The sequence below is a fragment of the Pestalotiopsis fici genome (assembly GCF_000516985.1).
Source record: "Pestalotiopsis fici W106-1 unplaced genomic scaffold PFICI_Scf_1, whole genome shotgun sequence".
Classification (NCBI taxonomy): domain Eukaryota; kingdom Fungi; phylum Ascomycota; class Sordariomycetes; order Amphisphaeriales; family Sporocadaceae; genus Pestalotiopsis; species Pestalotiopsis fici.
Genome location: NW_006917091.1, coordinates 6,437,483 through 6,459,399, shown reverse-complemented (window position 1 = coordinate 6,459,399; position 21,917 = coordinate 6,437,483). Strand labels below are relative to the sequence as shown.

Genomic DNA, 21,917 nt, shown 5'->3' with positions numbered 1-21,917 from the left:
GCATACATACTCGGTCAGTCGCCTAGTACTGTACCCCCTCAAGAAGAAGAAAAAGATCGGGTTCCTGGTAGTACTGTACTATGATGCATGTCGCTGCTCTACCGGCTGCATCCAGTCAACGCTGTTTTCGCCTCTTGTTGCCTCTAGCCAATGAACTTGACAAAGATATGCCCCAACAATTCGGCCCGGTGAGGGTTTCGGGAGGCATGTGCTTTGGAGATCTGCTTCGTGGACTCAGCTCTTTGTCCCCAAAGCATGACCAATGCAACGTCAATGCTCATGGAAAAGACACGACGCGTATACAGACGAACCAGACCAGACCCACGAGACAGACAACACCCAGGCGAACGGATGAGCCCTGGAGAAAGGAACCCTCCATGGGCCCCAAAGGCGCTAGTCTAGACTTCTGGCATCTATGAAGCCGATGCGCCAAGTCCCGAGTCAACGTATACACAGTACGACTTCATACACATAATTATTGCAGACACATGCCTTTTTGATTGTCAGTTTGCTCGACCGACTAAACAATGATTGATCGGAGTCAAACAACGATGGCTCTGTCTGTAGAACGTATAGCAGGGGGGGGTCCCCAGCTGGTTTCAGGACCATCTGAACCCTTACAACTGACACATCCAGCACTGTCTATAATTCTATTCTTGTTCCGTCTTTGCTTTTTCTTCCCTCTTGTTTCTCTCTGAACCCCCACGTAGATGATTACCTATATGAAATCAATCGGCGAGAGATCTAAAGACGGATAAAATGAGCACCGGACGCCGTCAACCAACGGCTCTCCCCCAAGCGGCGGGAAAGTTGAGTGCTCGCGCGCACGAAGCTGCCAAATAAACTTTTGGGCCGGTGTAGTTGCTCAATCTTCTCGAGACTACGCAAGATTAGTCTACATCGGAACTTGTTGTCCAAATAGGCATACCACAAGAAGCCAACTCTGCACTATCTCTATCGTCTCGTGTTAGCAAATCGCCGATCAAGTTGCTACTATGCAATAACCCGCGCGCCGTGGGGTGGCATATGGAAACGTTCTAGAAACAATGGCCCAATCAATGAATCCTTCCCGACAAGCTTCCCCATTGGGAGCTTCAATGGTCGCGCTGTCGTGTTGGATAGTGGGAGTATAGCGAAAATGGGCAAACAACCCTTGCCAATCTGGAAATCGTGAACAGCAATGGAACCTCTGACGTGCCTCGGATGCATTCTACGTCTACTTGTACTTTGGCTGCTGCTGCATCATTCAAGCGAATCAGCCATTCTACAACAGGCGGGGGTTTTTAATGCCCTCCATTTTCTCGAAGGGGGAGAACTGCTATCCGGGAACGCACTCGAAACAGATATATCGATTCGTGGCCTGCAGATCATACTATGGCTGACCGAGCAAGACGAGCAAGAGAAGCCTCGGCCTGCTCTCTTCTGCACGTCGCTGAAAATTGCTACAACCGAATGGGTGTCGTGCTGCAAGTCTGGGGTAGCGAATAGAAGGTCTCGCTAAACCTCCATCTGGGCAGGCGACTTTATCAGATGAAGTTCCATATCATGTGTCATGCGGAGATCAAAGAACAGCCTTCACATAGCGACACACACGCACACACAATACCTCTCGTGTTTCCCCGCGAATATATCCTCGATCCTCGGTTCCCACATTCAAAAGCACACCACGGAATATATTGGGCCTCCACTACGTCAGAGAGGTTTTGTTCGTTTAGTAACGTATCAGTGAGTGGTTGTTGTTCCTCTCACTGTTAGCTTCGGATCACTCAATCCTTTGCCCACATTAATCGATTCTCAAGACGGCTACGGTAGGATTCTTTTCGCGTGCCCAGACGGATCTGACATCCGCTGAGAGCGCGCGCGCGCCGCAAAAGCCCCAAAGGCGGGCTTTCAGGAACCGCCAACGGGAACACTACTACGTACCACTCTACCTGCACAGCACGCACAGCACAGTAAAATGCAGCTCAAAGGCGGTCCGGGGCCCTGGTCGGATGTTGGCATGTCTAAGAAAACTCACAACCGGACACGCTAACGATTTCCGGAGCACACGCCGGCATCTATGGGGGGAGAGAGGCAAGGGGAAAAAAAAAAAATTGCTGACAGGCACTCGGTAACCATGATATGACATGATTGATCCCAGGGCCCTCGTTTACGCGCGTGTTGATGAGATAATATTGGAAATGCTGTAAAACACAATGCAGGAGGCTCAGCTCCATCTACTGGCCCACGCCTGCGTACATAGCATCTTGCAGGCCCCCGGTTTTCTTCGTCATGTTTTATCAGAGGCTCCTGCGTCTAATCAGAAATACACACACACGCGAGGTTATCGTCCAATGTTCGCCTATGCTCGTCTACATGCATTTCATATCGAGCTGCAGTTTGTCTCTGGTGTGGGGGAGCAGATAATGATCGGTTAGGTCTGGGAGCCTCTTTTCAATGTTGGAGCTCTCTGAAAATACTACTCCCGGGCTCTGCTTTTTTTTCTTTCGCGTTTCACCACAAAGAGAAAAAAATGGGTACTATTGGAAAGCCTACCGAAGCCTACGTTACAATTGCAAATCTTTTCTATGTTGTAGTGACCACACAGGCTGTGGAGTTCCCACGACGATAGCTTGAAGCAAAGACGACCCGTGGGCCCGCGTTTCTTTCTTTCTTTTAATCTGTGCCATGCCTGTCCTTGTCGGTCCATGACCGCCCTACTGTGCCTATCAATGCGAATGATCAACATAGTACAGGTGTGATATACAGAGTACGTACGGCAGCTATTGTCTAACGCTATGGCATGCCCCCAAGACATGCATTATGTATGGCGAGCAGGCTGTCAGCATACCATACAATCCGAGTAGTAGTACTTACATACTCAGTTAGTACGAGGATTTCGGCAAAGCCAGGCGATTGGAGAATGCATCACTTATGCTTAATCCATGAACATTGTCCCACAGGGATTCTTTCAGCTCATAGGACGAATTCGTGACGAATCGGCGGGTATCAACGACACTTCACGACGAGGTCTCTCTCTTTCGATGCGCCGTTTCCGCGGGGAAGAAGACAATAATGACCGCCCATCACGATGCAACTTTCTCGTCAATCACACAAAAAAGTCTGACGCAAACTCGGTCACCTAAACGTGACTTTTGTACGGGCGGTCCCACTGACCATGTGATCAGAACCACGGAATATGTATGACAAAGATCACAAATGCTACAGTGCGCGAGATCGCTGAAGCCCCAATCCCTCAACTCCGTGGCGGGTCCTCTTGGCGGGCAAACCATGTTTGCATAATGGCTCAAAGTGTTTCCTCATTTCTATACAGCCCACAGACCAGAAACGTGATGGATTCTTGATTCGGTCTTGCAGATGATATATCAAGCTCAACCCGTACGACCTTGGGCAAGAGACGTTTTGATCCAATTGCTCCAACGGAAGAAGCAAATTCGAGAACCGTTTGTGGATACTGGTCTTGCCCAGGGATCTCCAGTTTCGATAGTCTGGCCCACAAGCCACTTTCTTTCCCCCGGGGAAGAAGCTACATAGTAGAGACACCAAAAGAGAGACCCGTATCGTACATGTGCAACTGCAATGCTTTCGGACTGGCTGGCATCATGGTAAAACTCAGAAAACGAGCACAGGATTGGACACATCTGATCCGTGCCCAAATTATCGATATATTGTCTCTGGGGGCCCGGATCTGCGGCATCCACTATATCCAAGTTTGAGGCTATGCCTTGCCCGAGGACTACTGTGTAAGTTTGCTACTGCCCAATAGTGGATGATTTTTTGAATCTTGTCATATTTTCCTTTCCCTCTCTGCCCATCGTTTCCCGGCGTTATTTATGTATGCTCCAGTGTAAGGGAGTAAGGAGAAGAGAAAGTAACACGTTCCTCTACAAAACATTCCCCCGCAGCACAATGACCATGGCAAGGGCCCTTGCTTCCATGAAAGCATTTTCTCTCCCGCTAGATTGGTTGGGCCATAACCTCACAGGGTAAAAGGAATAATGCAATGCACGCCTCAGCCGTAAATAGTGGTTACAGTAAGTCGGAAAGAAGAAAAAAGCACCAAGTCTGGATCTTTCTTTCTCTCACCGGGAACATGATCCAGCGGTCCGAATTGAACCCTGGTTCCCAAATACGACATGGGGGCCATGGAGGGACAAGGCAAGGGTCATACATAGTAGGGTGACTGGCCACAGGGCCGTATCTGGGATATTTCCTGCACACAGACGGTTGGGGCATCACGAAGCTGGAGAGAGGGGCGAAAAGAGAGAGAGAGAGACGGATGGAGAGAACCCAGCTACCAAGTTTTCTCACTTTCACAAGCAACAAGTCAGAGAGCAGCAGCAGCAGCCCCATGACAACGTAATTTTCCGAGGGATTGGAAACACCCCAGCCCTTCTTTCCCATGGTGATGCAATTTCAACATGGGTATTGTCCTTTTCTTGACAGTCTCGACTGGAGTTTGTTCTCAAGAAACTATTGCACTTACATCTACCAAGGAGGGATTCGGGCAGAGAAGGAAAGGATACGCATGGGAACAAAGGTCGATCTTTGTCTGATGAGTTTACCTTCCCCTCAACCCCCATGAACCCCCAGTCAAAGCCGCCGTAAACCTCCGCTTGATCGGAAAAAAAAAAAGGTCAGGATTGCAAAACCTTACGTAGATTAGTGACAGCACTCCAATGTAAGGGATTGAAAGGGATTGTGAATGAGAATACGATATCACAAATGGAGACCAACTGAAAAAGCTCAGCCCAGATTCAGCCCAGGGACCCTCTTTCAGAATGAAACTCAAAAAATCCCAACTGTGGAGTCAGTATGATTCCGGATGTCGATAATTAAGAAAAAAAAAAATGACAGCAAACTCACTCGGTCGGTCGGACAGATTCACCCTCCCAAGCGAATATTTCTAGAAGGGATGAAAAGGAACAAATCCATTTTCACGCGCGCACCCTCAAGGGTTCGGGTCCTGGAAGGATTGCGGAAGGCGTCTGTCTTGTTTGCATCCTAGGATTGGACTGCTTACGCAGAAAACTTACCCCTCTCTCAAGCTTTGATCTTCCTTGACCATGTCTTCTTGGCCATATTCGTCTCTTCCTTGCCATTCTCGTCAGACATGGAGTGCACGTTGCGAGAATCTCCCTGGCGAGTCCTGCAAGGGATAATGTTGGTGGGCCAGGATGCGAGGTCGCTCCATGACACTCCTCATCTCTCTGAGAGAATTTGGACTACCACGGATACGACAGCTCGTATCTTCATATTTGTTTGAAAGTATGTCAAGTGTTTGGGATATGTTTGATTTGACTTGATGTCGAATCAATGGGCCAGTGATGGGGCAAACTACGAGTCGTGGACACTATTGGGGACAGGTTGCTTTAGATTTGTGGCAGTCCAAAAGAAATCATCATCTCAACTTTGGAAAAAAAGCATTTCGATATAAACTCCGAGCAAGTGCCAGTCCTTGATTCTAGTCGTGACTTGGCCGTCAAGTATATCCAGCCGTTTTTCTTACAAGGTGACGTATACACTTCAGAAGGGTCCAACCACTGATACATTACGGGCCTCAGTGATATGGTCTGTTTGCTACGGCAGGCATGTAACACTTTGATCGGACTCTTCAAGTCGACATGGATGAGTGTCTCATAGCGAGTTGAGTGAGAGATAGTTGTGGGATGACCAGATTAGAAAACCAACAGCCCAATGCCATTGCGTGTTAAACCATACAGCCAGCGATTCTGCTCTACAGAGTACAAGATAATTTTAACCAAATCCTACCGCAATCACAAGCTCCTCGCGGCGACCCTACGTACAAGAGACGCACCGCGTTACAAGTAGATAGCATGCACATGAAAATCCAAAACGGAAGCGCTACGCAGTGGTATTCGTGGCGTACCTAAAAATCCAGATCATCAAGCCTGGCGATTATAAGAAGGGAAATCGTTTCATACTTCTCACCTGAGAGGCTCTGGGTTTCTGTGATGCCAAGAGGACAAGACCGTCGGCAAGAGACCACTCTTTCATTCGAGTTCTGCTCAGACGTACATCTATCAAGTTTCGTAGTCTTGGGAGTGTTCAAGTGCAAAAGGCACCTGATGACGGGTATCAGGAGGAAAAATAATTGCGAGGGAAAAAAAAAAGAGGAAAAGAAAGACGGGCATTTGTCGGACCTCTCGTCACATTGCCAGTCAATGGGACTTGAATCTGAGAAACAGGAGATCTATCGATCATAAAATTAAGAAAACTCTACAAGGAGACCAAGATAGCGCTCCTTGATGACAAATCCAGGCCTCATAGCCTTTCAAACCAGAGCTCTGTGGCCTTATCTCCATATTATTCGGGCTACTTCATGGCCCTCTAGCTGATGTATTACGCAGACACTCAACTTCTTTCTATAGATCTCTCAGCATCCCGCAACATATACTTCACATTTCCCGAGGTCATCTCAGTAGGTTATAAAGAGAACAAACCCGCTACAATACGTCTTAAGATGCTGGTGATATGGCCAGCGAAGAAAATGTGGTCCCAGACTTTACTTCTCTCACATTAAGGGGTCATCACAGAGGACTGCCCCGCATGTGATATTCATCTCTGTGAGCCAAGGCATAGGATATCGCTGACCTGTGCCCACAGTAAGTGGTAATTTGTGTGCAGCGTGTACAGCCCAGTCGTTCAATCCAGGAGTTCTGTATCGGTTTATAGACACCTTGAGCAATGTCTCCTAGACTTTAGAGAAGTTCTTGAACTCCCATAGAATGATTCATGTTCCTGAAGACAGTTCTTTTTTTATACAAAAAGGAAGTCTGGTAGATAGATAGTTATACATTCTAAGCCTCTTCTCTACAAATGCAGTCTACTATGGTTTCTATAAAATTCTAAAAGAGGATGCTCATGTCTCTAAACGCCAAAACCTGTAGTCCACCAATGCTTTCCGGTTATCCACGTAAAAGTGTCATCACTCGTCCAACGCCACCAGTAATCGCCCTTGAGGCCCAGACCGAGCCATCTCACAATAGAAAAGGGAACGGGCTCCCAAAGCCATAAACCACAGCGTCCAAAATCGTCAACCAGCCATTTGCATGTCAAGTGCAGCCAGACAAACACAAAGAGAAAGTTGCCGGCCCTCCGCACCCATTGCGGCATCTTATCAATCTGTGGCTTGAATGCCTTGGATACAGTGGATTGAAGCTGTGTGCCAACGCCCGATAGGAAGAAGAAGACGGGCGGTTCCCACCAGTGCGTCTTGGGGAGCGTGGTGTAACTCCCCATGGCGTGGATGAAACCCGACTGCAAAAATGCCACGAGTGCGCCGACCACGGCTGCGGATGTAGATTTCTCCCTAATGTAGCCGTTTCTGATCAACCAATTTGTGGGCGCAGCGAAACCGAAGCGGAATGTCTGATGCCACCAGGTGCCCCAGAATCCGGCCAGACCGCGGTCCAAGACGTCTGTAAACGAACCCGTCATGGAAGGAAGATGCCATGGATCAACGCGGAACCCCAGGATGGGCGGGCAGAGGAAGGCTAGCAATACGGCACCGAAATCCCAGGCAAGCCGCAGAGCGACGAGAACGGCAATAAAGGACAGAGACGTCCTCCGAAGAGAGAGAAGAAATGGATTCATCTCAGCCAGTCCGGGAGGAAGTGGCAGCTCATTCGGACCGAGAATGAAATAAGGATCCTGTGTCATGACTGTTGCGCACACGTCTATGAGGAGATAAGCCGGCACAAGACTGCCTAGAATGCGTTCAATAAAGAATTGCCGGCGCGTACGGCAGCGCTCAAAGCCCTGGCCTGTACGATTCGGGAGTGAGTCGAGGGGCGCTTGGATTCTATTCTCTTCATCGATCCAAGGAGGCGGCCTATATGGCGGCAGCACATGTATCGCCCAGTTCCAGCCTTTGTAAGGTTAGTATGGCGAGACGTGGGTAAATATATGAGGATAAAAACTCACCAGTCAACCTCATAGTAGTCGCAATGTCGAACGCCCAGTCCAGTCTCGTGAGGAAAGGGGCACCTTCGGGAAATTCTTGCCACTTGTAGATGAACTGCGATCTCTCAGTTTTACTTTCCAGGATGGAGCCATTGGCGTCATTTCCGGCAAGCTGCGTCTTCCTTTGCCTAATCTCAGCACATCCATGAGATGCGTGACCGTTGGAGGCGTGGCCGTTCGTCACATGACCGTTGGTGGTTGACACTGCTGCAGATGACGACGTTGCCTGTCGTCCAGACTCGTTCTCCTTCTGGCTGACATCGCGATTATACTCTGGATTCGGATACCTCTCGACCCTCTTTGCATCCCACTGAGGCCGCGTCCAAACCAGCAAGGTAAGATTCCAAATCGTACCCCAAGCAGCAATCAGGCCTGTCCCGTAGGCAAAGGCAAAGTTGGCGCTGGAGAAATTCCGCACCATCCAGAGGTTGACGGCGGCACAGGCGGCCAGGACGAGCCAGCGGGCGCGGTACAGCCAAGGCCGGCGTCGGTGTGGTATACTCAGGTAGAGTACGGGGAAGACAAAGAGGCCCCAGAGACACAGGTGGAACAGAAAGGGGATCTTGCGGCCCGCGGCGACATCCTCTCTGAACTGAGCACGGTATATGCGCCGATACTGGTCTGCTAGATCGGCGTCCAGCAACAGGGTTGGTTCCTCCATTATAGCATGTATACCTAATGTAGGTTATGCTTTATTTTGCCTTTGCCGCCCGTGGAAGCTTTGATGCACGCCCCGAGCCTAAAATCCACCAGTGTGATGATAATACTTAAAGAATGGGGGGCAAAACACCTTTTCGAGAAAGACGGCTCAAGAAAGATTATAAAAGCACATTTGAGTACTCGAAACTGTGCAAAGAAAAAGGAGAAGAACGGGATATCACCAACAACGCCAACGTTGCGTACCAGTGCCACCACTTGGTGATACCCGTGGACAGGATTTCATTTCAGCGCGCGAGCGAGTCATCGTCATTGATGAGAGGGTCCCCTATCAGCAGTGGCGTATCAGATGCGGCTGACAGCCTGTCAGTGTTTCCACAGCGGCAAACTGCCCGGCTGGTTATACGCTAACGGCACTTGTTCCTGGTCCAGTGCAGAGGCATGTAATGTACTGCTAAATGATTTGTCCTCTTCAGAACGTCCACCACATTTTATCACATCAATAGCTTTTTGAAATCACAAGATGAGACTTTGATTGCATTACGACACAAGAATGATTTAGATCCAATTGCCTTGGGGTAGATGATTCAAGCTGCACTCTGCTGGGGTTACAGTCGGTAATCTGCATGGATCGACCGATCTCAGCAGGGATGCAGTCCCCCCAAGGCTTAGCGGGGTGGTTTGCGAATGACTTCATCGGTAGTTCAAGCCGCGCAATCTGAAAGACTTCCATGGCTGCTCTCGAGGCCGTCATTATGAAGTCCTGGGTGGCCCTCGAATATCCAAGCAGACAGAGATCATGATAGAACCTCGAGGTAGTACGTCTAAAACTCCAAGGAGAGTTTGTCAAACCACAATATCAAGAAAGCTGGCCTGATATCTTTTGTCCAACTAAAACATCGCGATGCATGATCATGTTCCAATGGGCCAGCTTTGTAAAATTTCATTTCTTATATGCATTTAAATACCAATCCAGATCCAACATGAATTGACTTTTAGGCATTTATTTCAACAACTATACACTCCACCACCAGCTCGCCGCCGCCGCCAACAACCTGGACAACCCCCAAGCCGCCCCAACGGCTATGAACACAAGCGCCACGGTGACGCTTCGCCTCATCTCAAAGGCCGCGGCCGCTTCCATCTTCATGAGCTTCTTCTGCTTGGTGTGATAATACCAGTTCTTGTCGTCCTGGTTGGGGGGCGCCGCCGAACTGTCGCCCCCGCCGACCCAGGCATAGGGCTGAGGCTTGAACAAGAGGGAATGCAGCCAGCCCGGCAGCCGACTGGCTCGTTTGTTGTGGTCGTGCGTGTGCTCGCGCTTGCTGTTGTAGTGGTAGTCCACCAGGTACAGCGACACGAGAAAGGTGACAAAGTTGATGGGTGTCATGATGCGCTGTCGTCAGTTGATTAGTATACATATACACACAGCTTTGCAAGTTTGCCAGTAATAGCTCCCTCCATTGGGGCAGGATATGGGAAAACGCGAAGTAGACATCTTGCAAAACAGAACGAGAAATACGTGAGGTCGTGGGATGGGAAATGCCCAATGCCGAAGAAGCCGAAGTGGTCATGTCTTCTCACCCTCGCCAGACTTACGCGATAGAGGGCAGAATGTTCATCTTCTCTCGTCTGCGGGTGAGCCGCCGCGGCCGGCTTGGTGGTGGTGTTGGAAGCCATGACTGCAAATGATGAAGTTTTGGATAGTTTTCGAGCTGAGCAACGTGAGGAAGATTCACAGAAAATCCCCAAATGACAGATTGGTTCCGACTCGGAGTTTCAATTGGCAGAAGCTCTAGCCATGAGCTCAGAGGCTGAAGATCTTCAGGTACATGCAAGTGATCCTGCCTGGGTAGACGTCAGACTGGAGCCCCAACACACCAATAGCAGCATGCTCTTAGTTTTAGAGTGCGCGTCTATGCTGCGGGTTCGTGTTTTCCCGGAAAACGATCCGACAAAACGTTAAATCAAATCTACGATAGCGCTTTGCGCCTTGTACCTATTTCTGGCAGTAGAAATAGATCGCGCTATTCTCCCCCTTCTTTTAAATGTACTAAGCAAGTAAATTGCAGATCTCGACACCTAAATATGGCATCACATCTGAGGCCTATTTTTCATGTGTATTCCAAGATTGCCGAGGCATGCTGAAATGTCTTGTCAAACAGTCACATCTACAGCAGTCACAGAGTCACTCAATAAGTGAAATTCATAATCAATTGCCAGAGCCGACATGCGCCTTTCCATTCTGATTGTTATAACGGATTTCCTGAGATAAATAGTCTCCAACAAACTATGGGTATGTCTAAAGTTGTAAGCAAAGCGCCTATGCGCCAAATCAGTCTGTCCGCGTGTTGGCAATTTGCAGCACCAAAATGTCGGTGGCGCCAACTTTTGTCAGCTCGTCCATGACCAGAGCAATCTGCTTCTTCTCGACCATGACGCTTACGGCGACCCAACCCTCCTCATCAAGCGAAGTGATTGTAGGGGCACGCTTTCCGGGAGCAATCTTTGTGGCCGTTGCTAGCGAGCTTCTCTGGATGTTGTACTGGCAAAGGACAAATTTCTTTGCTGCAATCACACCACGGATGCGAGAGGCAATGAGGTCGACCAATTCGGGGTTGCTGGGCGACTTGGATTTGATGAGGATGGCGCTGGATTCGACAACAGTGTCAATGGCCTTGAGGCCAGCCGCCTTCATTGTCTCGCCAGACTCGACCAGATCCACGATGCCATCTGCGACTCCCAGCGCGCAAGCTGCCTCGACACTGCCGCTCAACTCAACAATGTTGGTCTTGATCTTGCCGTCGAGACCACTGGGTTCGCCTGCCTCACGTTCCAAGCTGGCAAAGAACTTCTCCGTCAGGTGGACAAAGCTGGTGCCAATGTTCTTGCCAATGAGGTCCTTGGAAGAGACATAAGCGCCCTTCTCGGGAACCTGGACTTGCAGCTTGCAGGCACCAAAACCCAGATCCAAAATGGTCTCGCAACCAGTGAGGGCAGTCTTTGCGCTCTCCTCCTCAGGCGTAATCTCGCCTGAGAACCTTCTCTTCTTGTAGACTAACCGCACACCGGCATCGTGCTCTTGCACCACGTCATATCCAGTAATTCCCAGGTCCACACGACCCTCGCCCACGAATGTTGGGATATCAGCGGCGGGGAGGAAGATGAGGGCGATGGGCAGGTTCTTGACAAGTGCAATGTCGAGACGGTTTTCGCGTCTAAACTGAATGTCGGCGCCCTCGAGGATGTTCAGGGTGGCGGCATTGAGGCGTCCCTCTAGGATTGAAAGTCAGTTTGGCAGGTCGCTCCAGCCGCGCAGAGAAGTTCTACTTACTCTTGGGGACAGCGAAGAGTAGCCGGCCTTCTAAGCTAGATTGCGATATCGAGTCAGCTCCTCTTTCTGATCAAAGGCTGTATGACTGTTGCTGTGCTTTTGCTAGCGAGCCAGGCAATTCTCCCAGGTCGATATGAGACCAATTGCAACAGCATTGGCCGAAGGTGTTCGAATACGTACTGGTTGACCAAATCCATCTTTAAGTCTGTATACAGTTGTTCGTCTCTTCGCAATTGATCGGATGAGGGGGCAGAGAGAGTGTCACGAAGACGTTGATTCAGCAAAAGCCAGATGTAGGACGGGATGCAAAGCAAGACGGATTGGTTGCGAAGAGAATAAAGATGGTTGGAATTGCCCAGAATCGCCCCAATGTAAACTGGGCCAGGTGTTCAAGTGTTTATTTGTTGGGCAGAAACCAATGAGCAATCGCGATTCGGGTGAAGCTGCAAGGCGGTTTGGCCGTCAAAATTCTGTGGCATAAAACCCCACGTTCCTGTATCGGACATCTCCATTGACTCGATGGGCATTCATCAATAGCGGGGCACTTTAGTTAGTGACATTGGCGTCATACCGATGAGTAACCAAACGGCAGACGGAGTGCGCCGGCCTTCCGCGAGCCGCATCAAGTCAGCATGGATCATGTGTGCCCAGTATGTACGTACCGGGTAGTCTGGAGATAGATCAATGTCCTTGCACCATTATATATCCTAGACGGTCAAACCCATGAGTAAGCTCACAACTGTTTGTTGCAAGTGCGCAAGGATAGAGCATTTCCACTCCCGAATAGCTTAAAATGTATTATCCAAATGCTCGCGTCGTTTACAGGGGTGCCGGCAAGCCTTCTCGTTCCTGATCTGCAACCTGCTCGCCAATGTATATTTGATCCACTTTGGCCGTCAATGGAACCGTAGCTACACTACATCTCATTATAGTTGTAGTACCAACATCGAACGTGTATTACATTCTGTTTTTGCTCGAATATAATCGTAAAAAGAACTTTCGGCCTTGAGAGATCCTCCAATTTCAATTTTGTCTTAAAGCGTTGTTGCAAATAAGTTCAACATGTCAGCCCTGTTGCCAAACATAGCCAGTCACTTTTTAGGCCGACGTCATCTGACATGAGCTCCTGTCTCTCTCTGTACCTGCCACTCCTAGCTTGAGGACACCAAAGCTGCAATCCATCCAGCTCGCGCTGCAACTCCTTTCAAGGCTGACACCCTCCGACGTACCAATTCAAATCACCTGCTATAGCAACCTCATGTGTTCCACCGACACAGTCTCGAATAGATTATTCTGTATACCTTTATTTTCTTTTTGATAGAACTATTTTCACCGAGCCGACGCCAAGCTGAGGGATGAAGCAACGCGTGGACTGCGCTACCATCTCCACGTAGCCCCCTGTCTGGCCCTCATGTTAGCACCGCCGAGTACATAGTCTCACTGCCTCTCCCTTTGCTCGCCATGGCAGCTACAACTTCGGAAAAGTCGGGTGTCGCTCGAGACGGCGATGCAGTGAAGGAAAGCGCCTTGCATTCACCGAGGTCTAGCAGCGATCGCAACGGCGAAGACGACGACGAAACCGGATCGCAAGCTTGGGAACCTTTTGACGAGGACTGGGCCGACCCAACCCTACATCAGCAAGCTGCCTCGCGCGACGGCGCATCCGATCCGAACGACGACGACGACGACGACGGTTGGGTGCGCAATCCAAATAACCCGGCAGAGATGACGAAGTGGGCAGGACAGCCCTCTGTTCGAGGCTCGTCTGATGCCATGCGCATGATACTGCTCAACTTTTGCACATTGGGGATAACGTAGGTAGCGATTGCTTCCTGGCGACCAACCTGGCTGTCAAGCTGACCCCTTGTTGCACATAGCTTTACCTGGGGAGTTGAGATGACCTACTGTACACCGTACCTACTAAGTCTGGGACTCACCAAAAGCAAAACCTCCTTGGTTTGGATCGCTGGTCCATTGTCGGGCTTGGTCGTCCAGCCCATTGTCGGCGCAATTGCAGATGAATCCAGATCACGATGGGGCCGTCGTCGACCCTTCATAGTCATTGGCGCTATCGTGGTTGCGCTCAGTCTCTTGGCCCTCGGCTTCACGCAAGAAATAGTGGGACTTTTCGTATCGGATGAAGAAGCCGCAAAGACGATTACAATCTTGGTCGCCGTCCTGGCAATCTATGCCGTGGACTTTTCCATCAATGCAGGTATGCAAGGGTGCCATAGAGATGGAATTTTTACGTTGTTGGGCTTGACTGACTATATATAGTGATGTCAGCCGCCAGGAGTCTCATGGTGGATGTTTTGCCTATTGCAAAGCAACAAGATGGAGCAGCATGGAGTAAGATCTGTCCACCTTTTGAATCCGATGAACCTGGCTGATTGGTGAAAAAAGGCAGCAGATTGTCTGCAATTGGCCACATGATTGGCTATGCTGCCGGCGCGGTTGATCTGGGCGCCATCTTTGGCGACTTTCTGGGCGACACCCAGTTCAAGAAGCTCACAGTGGTCGCTGCTTTTGGCATCTTGTCATCTTCACTCGTGACAGCCATGACAGTGACAGAGAAGATACTTGTAGATGTTCGAAAAGATCCGCGGCAGGAGGGCGGCAGGCTCAAGGTGTTTGGCCAGATTTGGTCAACCATCCTCCATTTGCCTCCACGCATCCGAGCCATTTGCCATGCACAATTCTGGGCATGGATTGGATGGTTTCCTTTCTTGTTTTACGGAACCACCTGGGTTGGCGAGACCTATTTCCGATACGATGTCCCTGATGATGCTAGGGATTCCAAAGACACACTCGGTGATATGGGTCGCATTGGCAGCACTTCCTTGGTGATTTACTCGGCCATCACATTCATCGGTGCTTGGCTTTTGCCTCTGCTAGTAAAGAGCCCAGAAGACGAGAGCTTCACGCAGCGGCCACCACAAAGTGTTGCGCATGTACTGGAAAAGTTTCAGCGATACAAGCCCGACCTATTGACAGCATGGATGATGGGACACGTTCTCTTTGCCGGCGCCATGTTCTTAGCGCCCTTTGCGACGAGCTTCAAATTCGCAACAGTTCTTGTGTGTATCTGCGGATTGTAAGTCCACATGCCCAAGCTACCGGGGCAGAACTTTGACTAACTGTGAAATCATCAGACCGTGGACAATGGCGATGTGGGCCCCAGTTGCTTTCTTGGGCATTGAAGTGAACAAACTAAGTGTTGGTGGCGGCGATCGCGGTACATCATCATATCATCCACTAGACTCTGTCGAGATGTCTGAAATGAATGATCGATCCTCGTTGCACTTGGAGCGTGGACCTGTTGAACAGGACGAATCAGACGGAGACGCAAAAAGCGGCTCATCAGGTGAACTATCGGGCATCTACTTCGGGATCCTGAACATCTATACGACAATACCGCAGTTCATAGGGACCTTTATCAGCACGATCGTGTTTGCCATTTTCGCCCCAGGAACACATCCCGACCTTCATGGCGGAGGACAAGATGATGAGTCAAAGAAAACCCCTGCCGCTGACGGACCTAATGCCATTTCGATATGCCTGTTTATTGGCGCAATGAGTGCGACTGTGGCGATTTTTGCGACACGAAAACTCAAATACTTGTAAAGGTGGCTGTAAAAGTCACTGTATGAATATCGGGTCGAGTTGGCTTCTCTTGGATTCCACTACTTGCATGGCGTTGGGCGCAGTATAACTCATGCTAGATACTGAAGGCAGTTACCTAGAATTCACTCGGATGCATTCCTATAAATCCTTTGCAGTTACGCTTTCAAATAGAAATATTTGACAGTTCTTCTTTCTGGAAAGGCACTACCCGCAGCCCGCAGACTACACAACTTTCTCGGTTACATGAGCGACTCGTCCCCGACGTATATCCTTCATGGCGCCCAGCCTGTTGAGTTCATTGTGCAGCCACTCGAGGACGGGGCCATAGCTACTCTGCTTCCGGCCAAGCACCTGGGCAAACGCCGAGTACGTCAACCACATGACCTCGATCTTGCGGACATCGCACGTGTAGCCCGGATATCGCGCCCGGCGGGCCCGACTGGTGGCGACGAGGTACGCCACGTCGGCGAGACGGCGGAGAGTCCGAATCACGAGAGACGGAGACGGCCGCGCCTTGGGTGGGAGGCACCGCGTGTACGCCCACGTCTTGGTGGCCGTCTCGGCAAACGCGGCACGCAGGTTCGAGAGCACCGTCGCCACACCATTCAGGCGACCCGTGTCCAGGTACATGAGATGTGACTGGATCTTGAAGGCGTTGAGGACCTTGCGCCCAAAGGTACGTCCTGGAGCGCGGTTGTACTCGACAGTCAGCGAGTTGAAGATAGATGATGACGACGATGAAAATGCCGCCGCCGCCGCTGCTGCTTCTGTAATATTGTTCGGTGCGCGTCGCGGCCGCCGGTCCTTGGACACGTTGAGGCTGGCCGTGTCGATCAGCGCGCCGCAGTAAGGAAACCCTGTGGAGCCGCGGCCGATCCTGGGGACGGGAGTTGCTTTGCCGGTAAAGTCGAGGTCAAAGTTGACGAGCGTCTTGGCCGGATTGACGACAACGCCGTACTCGGGCACGCCGGCGTGCATGACCTCGACGAAACGGGTGGCCTTGGCCTTGTCCGTGGTCACGAGCAAGAAATCGTCAATGAGTCGGAGCAGGAGACAGTCCTCCGAGTCGAGAAATTTCAGTACGTGGATCTCCAGGTCGGCGTAGAAGTAGTTGCATAATGTCGAGGATAGGATGGAGCCCTGTGGTATGCCTTCCTTTTGCCGAAAGAACTTTTTGCCAATCTTGACGAGATTCTGTTGAATGTGGGACGCCACGAGTCGCAGGATGGAGCTCGTATCAAAGTCCTTCTTGAAGACGTCTTCAATGAAAACAGTGTTGTTTCTCTTTAGCGCCGGGTCGCTCTCGATATATTCCAGGAGTGCTTGTGAGCCCCTATGCTTCATAGCAGTCGAAAGCCATTTTATCCTCGGCTTACTCGACTTTCCCGCTGCGGTCGGGGCTAGGAGCTCGCTGGAGCTGTTGTTTGTCATCTCAATGTGCTTGGCTATCTGATAGCCACGCCGCTGGGGGATCGAATCCAGAAGACCGACTATTGCAGCTTGCGGTATCGTGTCAAATGCAGACTGTACATCCACTTTTGCAAAGAAGAGGGGACCAGATTGTGAGCCTATAGATGATTTAAAGGCTGCTAGACGCATGTAGACATCGCCAACGGAGGTCATGGACGAACCCAGTTTAGCTGGGTTTAGCAACTGTTCTTGTTCAGTATTTGTATGTTATCTTGATCATGGATGAACTCACCTTTTCGAGCTGCAGGATGGTGTGGGCAGGCTTCAGCAGTGTATTGATGCTTGAACCCAATAATGTCTTGTTCCCCCTTTTCAGCATCTTTTTTCGAAGATTCATAATGGGCCGTAAAGACGTGCCCTTTGGCAGCAATCGAACTTGACTAAAGCCCAACTGTCGCGAGTCTAGCAGTCGGTTCGCCTCGTCTAGGTTCACCTCTTCGAACATTTTCACCTTTAGAGCGGCCATCGCAGGTTCGGCCACGTATCGCCACACATCGTGACGAAAGTAAAATAATCGGTACTTGTCCGTATTGGACTCTGTGATGTAAAAGTTGCTTCGAAGTAGGGGTATCAGAATTGAATCAAAAACATAGTATAGAAATTCAGAAAAGAGCTCGGTTCGCTTGCGAATGTCAGTCTGCGATGTTTTGTGCACCATGAGATGCTGAGGCGCAAGCCACTCGATCTCGGTGATCTGTTGCAAGTTAGTCAGCCAGATACCGTGAATCTCAACTTTTGCATCTACCTTCATGTCCTGCATGACTTCGTGAAGGGACATGCTCTCGAAACGTCTCAAACGGACGAAATGATCAACCTTGCGGAGAAGCAGGCGTTGATTGTGCTTCCAAACGTCATCTGCCCCAAGAAAGCCATTCGGAAGTAGTTTCGCGATCACTGCTTGACAGAAAGCAGAGACCTCGGCCGGCGAAGTTGCCAGCTCTGTTATCGAGGTATATCGTGCTGCCTTGTCAGACTTTGTAGTGAATACTACTTTGCTAAGGCTCTGCGTGGCTCGGCCACTGGAGTTTTGCGTAGATTTACGGCCCTTGCTGTGACTGACTTGGGACGAAACTTGTACCCCAGAGGCTTCCGCGGCCTGCAACGGTATTAGTTTGAATTGTCATGGGGAAGATAGCAACATACTGGACAGTAGTGCTGCAATAATTTGGAATATGAGCATCGCAAGTGAAGTATCTGCAACTTCTGAACAAGATCTTTTGCATCGCCTCTCAGCCGCTTTGGAATCCGGACGTCCTTTTCGCCAAACTTGGTATTGATCTCCTGTTCTCGCAAAGTGTAGTCTTTCAACCGTTGAGCGGTCTCCCTGCGATCAACAGTGGAAGTGAAGACGTTGTGTAGACCAAATTGCCGCGGGAACATATACATCATCACTCTGCGAGTATTGACAAGATTTTTGGGCCCCGTCTCATCTCCATCAGAAGAAGCATTGACCTGGGTATCAGGCTGTGTATATGGCGACCGATTCAAGACATCTGCTCGCACCTTATTAGTACTGATATGGCGAATCAATTGATTGATGAGCAATTCACATACGAATGTGCCTCATGCCAAATTGTACGAGTCCACGAGCATTCAATGCGGCTCTGGCATACATCATGCGGTTGCGGACAAAGGTAATCTCGGATGGCGCCTTGCCAATGTACTCAAGAGTTTTGATGCAAGTATCGACTATCGGTATCTTGGGCAATGGGATTCCTTGGCTAAGATGTGAGCTGCTGGGGCAGTATCAGCCGTGGTATCAAACTTACCGCTGAGTTGGCGATAATTGCGCCTACCACCGTTTAGGGAGGTGAAGACTGCACAGTCCAGCAACAAGTCCATCATGATGACGTCGCCAGAGTTTCCCAGCAGCTTGAGCAGTTGGGGCCAAGGGTCAAGCTTCAGGGCCTGAACCTGAGGGTTTGTATGCAGCGAGAATACACCCGGTATCGACTGATCCATCCGTGGACATTGCAATCTCCCTGGGTTGGGATCCCTTCGAAACCCATCACACAGCACATGCTCAGGTCGCTCACTATGATTCTTGCAACGGGAGAAGAGCTGCCAAATCACAAAGTCTACTATCTTTACTGCGGAGTCAGCACAAGTAGGTCCCTGGACGCAAATATGATAAGAGAGCATACCTCGCTTTGGGAGAAAGCTGCACCGGCAAGACCATCGGATAGTGTGACGTGGGAATCGTCCCCTTTTTGCGTAAAGTTTGTCCATTGCTGACGGCGGTTGTCTGGTGTATGGCTTGGCTGTTCTGGTCTTTCTTTGTAGCCTACAAGCGTCGTGTCGAGTAGCGAACCCAGAATCTGCTCCAGGTCATGGATCTCGGCGTCCGTAGATGAAGACGAACCAAGAGAGGCGATTTTCTTCCTCCTGAGCCTCGACGTAGCAGGGAGTTTCCCAAGTATGTAGTCGCGTAGGGACAGGACATGAGCAAAGTACTGGTTAATCACGGCATGCTTGATTTCGGGGGGTGTGCTCGTTGCCCTCTGTCCCGTTTTGATGACCTTCTTCCGAGGCTGCTCTTGGACTGTTTCGTCCGCCTTGCCACGAACCCGTTTCCTCGAAGGAGGCATACTGAGAAAGCGAACAGAATGCTTGTTGCGACATCTGACCACCAATAGGAGATTACCTTTGATATTGGGTTGGGGTGTTGTTACGGTGCCAGGAGCTAGTTGAAGATGACTTATAGTATACCCCAAGCGCTAGGTGCAGTTTGGCTCGCTTTATCGTACTACCATGTGGGTTTTGCATTGCTGCCAGTCAACCTGACAAGGGGAAAGGGTTCCTATTCGCGGCACAAGGGTGACATCCCACGCTGTGTATGATAAACAAAATGCAACCTGATCAATGACCGGGTGACATGCAAAACAATGGAAAACCTTCAGCAACGGCCGGGTTGGCAGCGCGTGCTTCCGAGTTGAGACGCGATAAGTGCGACGCGTGTTGAAAGTCCGAGATGCATTTGATAGGGCTAAGGTAGGGAGGAACGTGCGCTCCGGATGATCTGAGGTTCCCAAAGATATAGCGCCTATCTAGTGTGTCTAGGTACTGTGTAAGTAGTTGCTAGTGCCACTGACTCACTTAAGGTGTCGACTCGAACTTCGAAAGAGCTAACGACACATGGCACCAAACTACCATGGGCCATGTGTGCTTGTATCGCCTTGGATATTTTCTGGAATTACTAGAATACAAACGGTCAGGGATGGGCTCCAGCCCAGCCCATCGTTGGAAAGATACCTGTCGACCTGCAAAGTATGTACGTACTCTGTTAGAAAGATGTCTTCAATGTTCGCAATTATGCTCGAATCTGACATAATGTCCACCGGTAGCACTCTGCACAGACCGATCTCGCCAGTTCAATTGTCTCACTTTGTTTTGTTGCTTCGCTCTTCACTGTCTCTCATCTAGAATGCATACAATGAAGCGATCCAAGTGTTATTTAGAGAATGGCTATCTGATTGGGGGGTAACTCAAGATGTAGAGGCTTGACGCCATCAACTTGGTCCCTGAAATCATGCACAGCCGCATGGAGGTCAATCCACTCCCTGGCCCCGACCATGGCGGCCAGTCAATGAAGGGGCATCTAATATATTCCACACACGACCCGCACTCCCAAACAAGTGGCCCATGAATAAATGGGAGACCATCCACCAATCCGCCTTCTCCTAAAGCTCAAACTTCAAGCAGAGAGAGAGGGAGGGAGAGCTGGTGCCTGCAATGCAGTGCTTGAACCGATGGTCTGTTGCCGTTGCAGCCGCCCGCATTTTAAAGTTGCCGACCGGGCATGCTGCGAGCGTAAGAAAGAGAGTTCAAGCCACTACCCGAGCAGAGGGTAGATGCAACACCCGTTGGATGCCAGAAGGCAGGTAATCAAAATTCATGCCTCAACCTGAGGCGTCTCGGGTGGCCTTTTGGGGCGCTGGTTGGGAGTTGTCGCCCGCAGCAATTGAGGGAAATATCCGAGACAATAAAACCATAGCACTGAAAGTCAAAGAACAGCTAGGTCAGAGCAGTGCAGACCGGCGCATTCATTGTGTCTCTCTTTGTTTGCTCTGGCGTTTACGTCTGGGTAAGGTAGTCGAATTGGTCAGTCAGCTGACGACCAGCCAGTTACCGCTGCGGAACCATTGAGCTTTTCTTTTTCTTTCCTTCTCGGAGGCCCGTTGAACGGATGGGTCTCATTTGAGAATCAGATGAGGTTGGCGATCGTCAAGAACCCCAGCGCGGTGAGAAACATGATTGCAGAAGTACCTACCAAATAAATACTGGCCGAGAGCATTCGTCGAGGGATTGGCAACAAGAGCAATCCGCCTGGAAGATGCAATTAGCTGCACATAGAATTTGCCAACCCAGCAAGAATATCATCAATGTCAATTAATTTACAGGACATCAAAGTTACGATGGCAACAATAGCACATGGCCTCTGGATGAATTCCGTCCTAATATTTAGACCGAGGGCTTCGATGATATGTCTGACTGCTTGCTCGACGAGGGACGGGATACTCAGGTGGGAGTTTTAGCAAGGCTTGGCTTCTCATGCTACCTCCTCATCTGCATTGGAAACGTTATCTTGACCTTTCTTTCTTGAATTCTTCCCTTCCTTTTTTCTGCTCCTTCTCCACGCCTTCCCTCCACAAGCAGGACAAGACAGTCAGAAGTGCTAGATGGTTGCTATTCATGGGCAATGCGGAAATGACTACCCTGAGCCTTATTGGCGCAACCAATATATACCAGTCAAAGACCACGGGCCAAATCTCCGGATCTAAGGATAGAATACAGACACTATATTACCTGTGTCCACCATGTAGTACACAAGCAACGAAATAGATTG

At 50.0% G+C, this 21,917-nt stretch overlaps 5 protein-coding genes across 5 annotated transcripts; 1 reads left to right on the top strand and 4 right to left on the bottom strand.

Moving 5' to 3' along the window:
- Positions 1-6,891: 6,891 nt before the first annotated feature.
- On the bottom strand, positions 6,892-8,647 carry PFICI_01882 (uncharacterized protein; the record flags this gene model as incomplete). Its single annotated transcript, XM_007830463.1, has 2 exons — positions 6,892-7,892; positions 7,948-8,647. The coding sequence occupies 2 exons, from the start codon at positions 8,645-8,647 to the stop codon at positions 6,892-6,894; spliced, it is 1,701 nt and encodes a 566-aa protein (XP_007828654.1).
- Positions 8,648-9,658: 1,011 nt separating this feature from the next.
- Positions 9,659-10,323, bottom strand: PFICI_01881 (uncharacterized protein; the record flags this gene model as incomplete). Its single annotated transcript, XM_007830462.1, has 2 exons — positions 9,659-10,039; positions 10,243-10,323. The coding sequence occupies 2 exons, from the start codon at positions 10,321-10,323 to the stop codon at positions 9,659-9,661; spliced, it is 462 nt and encodes a 153-aa protein (XP_007828653.1).
- Positions 10,324-10,978: 655 nt separating this feature from the next.
- PFICI_01880 (uncharacterized protein) lies at positions 10,979-12,174 on the bottom strand (the record flags this gene model as incomplete). The annotated part of the gene is made up of 3 exons (XM_007830461.1): positions 10,979-11,919; positions 11,978-12,012; positions 12,158-12,174. The coding sequence occupies 3 exons, from the start codon at positions 12,172-12,174 to the stop codon at positions 10,979-10,981; spliced, it is 993 nt and encodes a 330-aa protein (XP_007828652.1).
- Positions 12,175-13,438: 1,264 nt separating this feature from the next.
- On the top strand, positions 13,439-15,601 carry PFICI_01879 (uncharacterized protein; the record flags this gene model as incomplete). The annotated part of the gene is made up of 5 exons (XM_007830460.1): positions 13,439-13,791; positions 13,855-14,192; positions 14,255-14,326; positions 14,381-15,071; positions 15,130-15,601. 5 exons carry the CDS (start codon positions 13,439-13,441, stop codon positions 15,599-15,601), a joined length of 1,926 nt encoding a protein of 641 aa, XP_007828651.1.
- Positions 15,602-15,823: 222 nt separating this feature from the next.
- PFICI_01878 (uncharacterized protein) lies at positions 15,824-19,659 on the bottom strand (the record flags this gene model as incomplete). Its single annotated transcript, XM_007830459.1, has 7 exons — positions 15,824-17,254; positions 17,304-17,765; positions 17,817-18,142; positions 18,211-18,564; positions 18,626-18,787; positions 18,841-19,156; positions 19,216-19,659. 7 exons carry the CDS (start codon positions 19,657-19,659, stop codon positions 15,824-15,826), a joined length of 3,495 nt encoding a protein of 1,164 aa, XP_007828650.1.
- Positions 19,660-21,917: the final 2,258 nt, after the last annotated feature.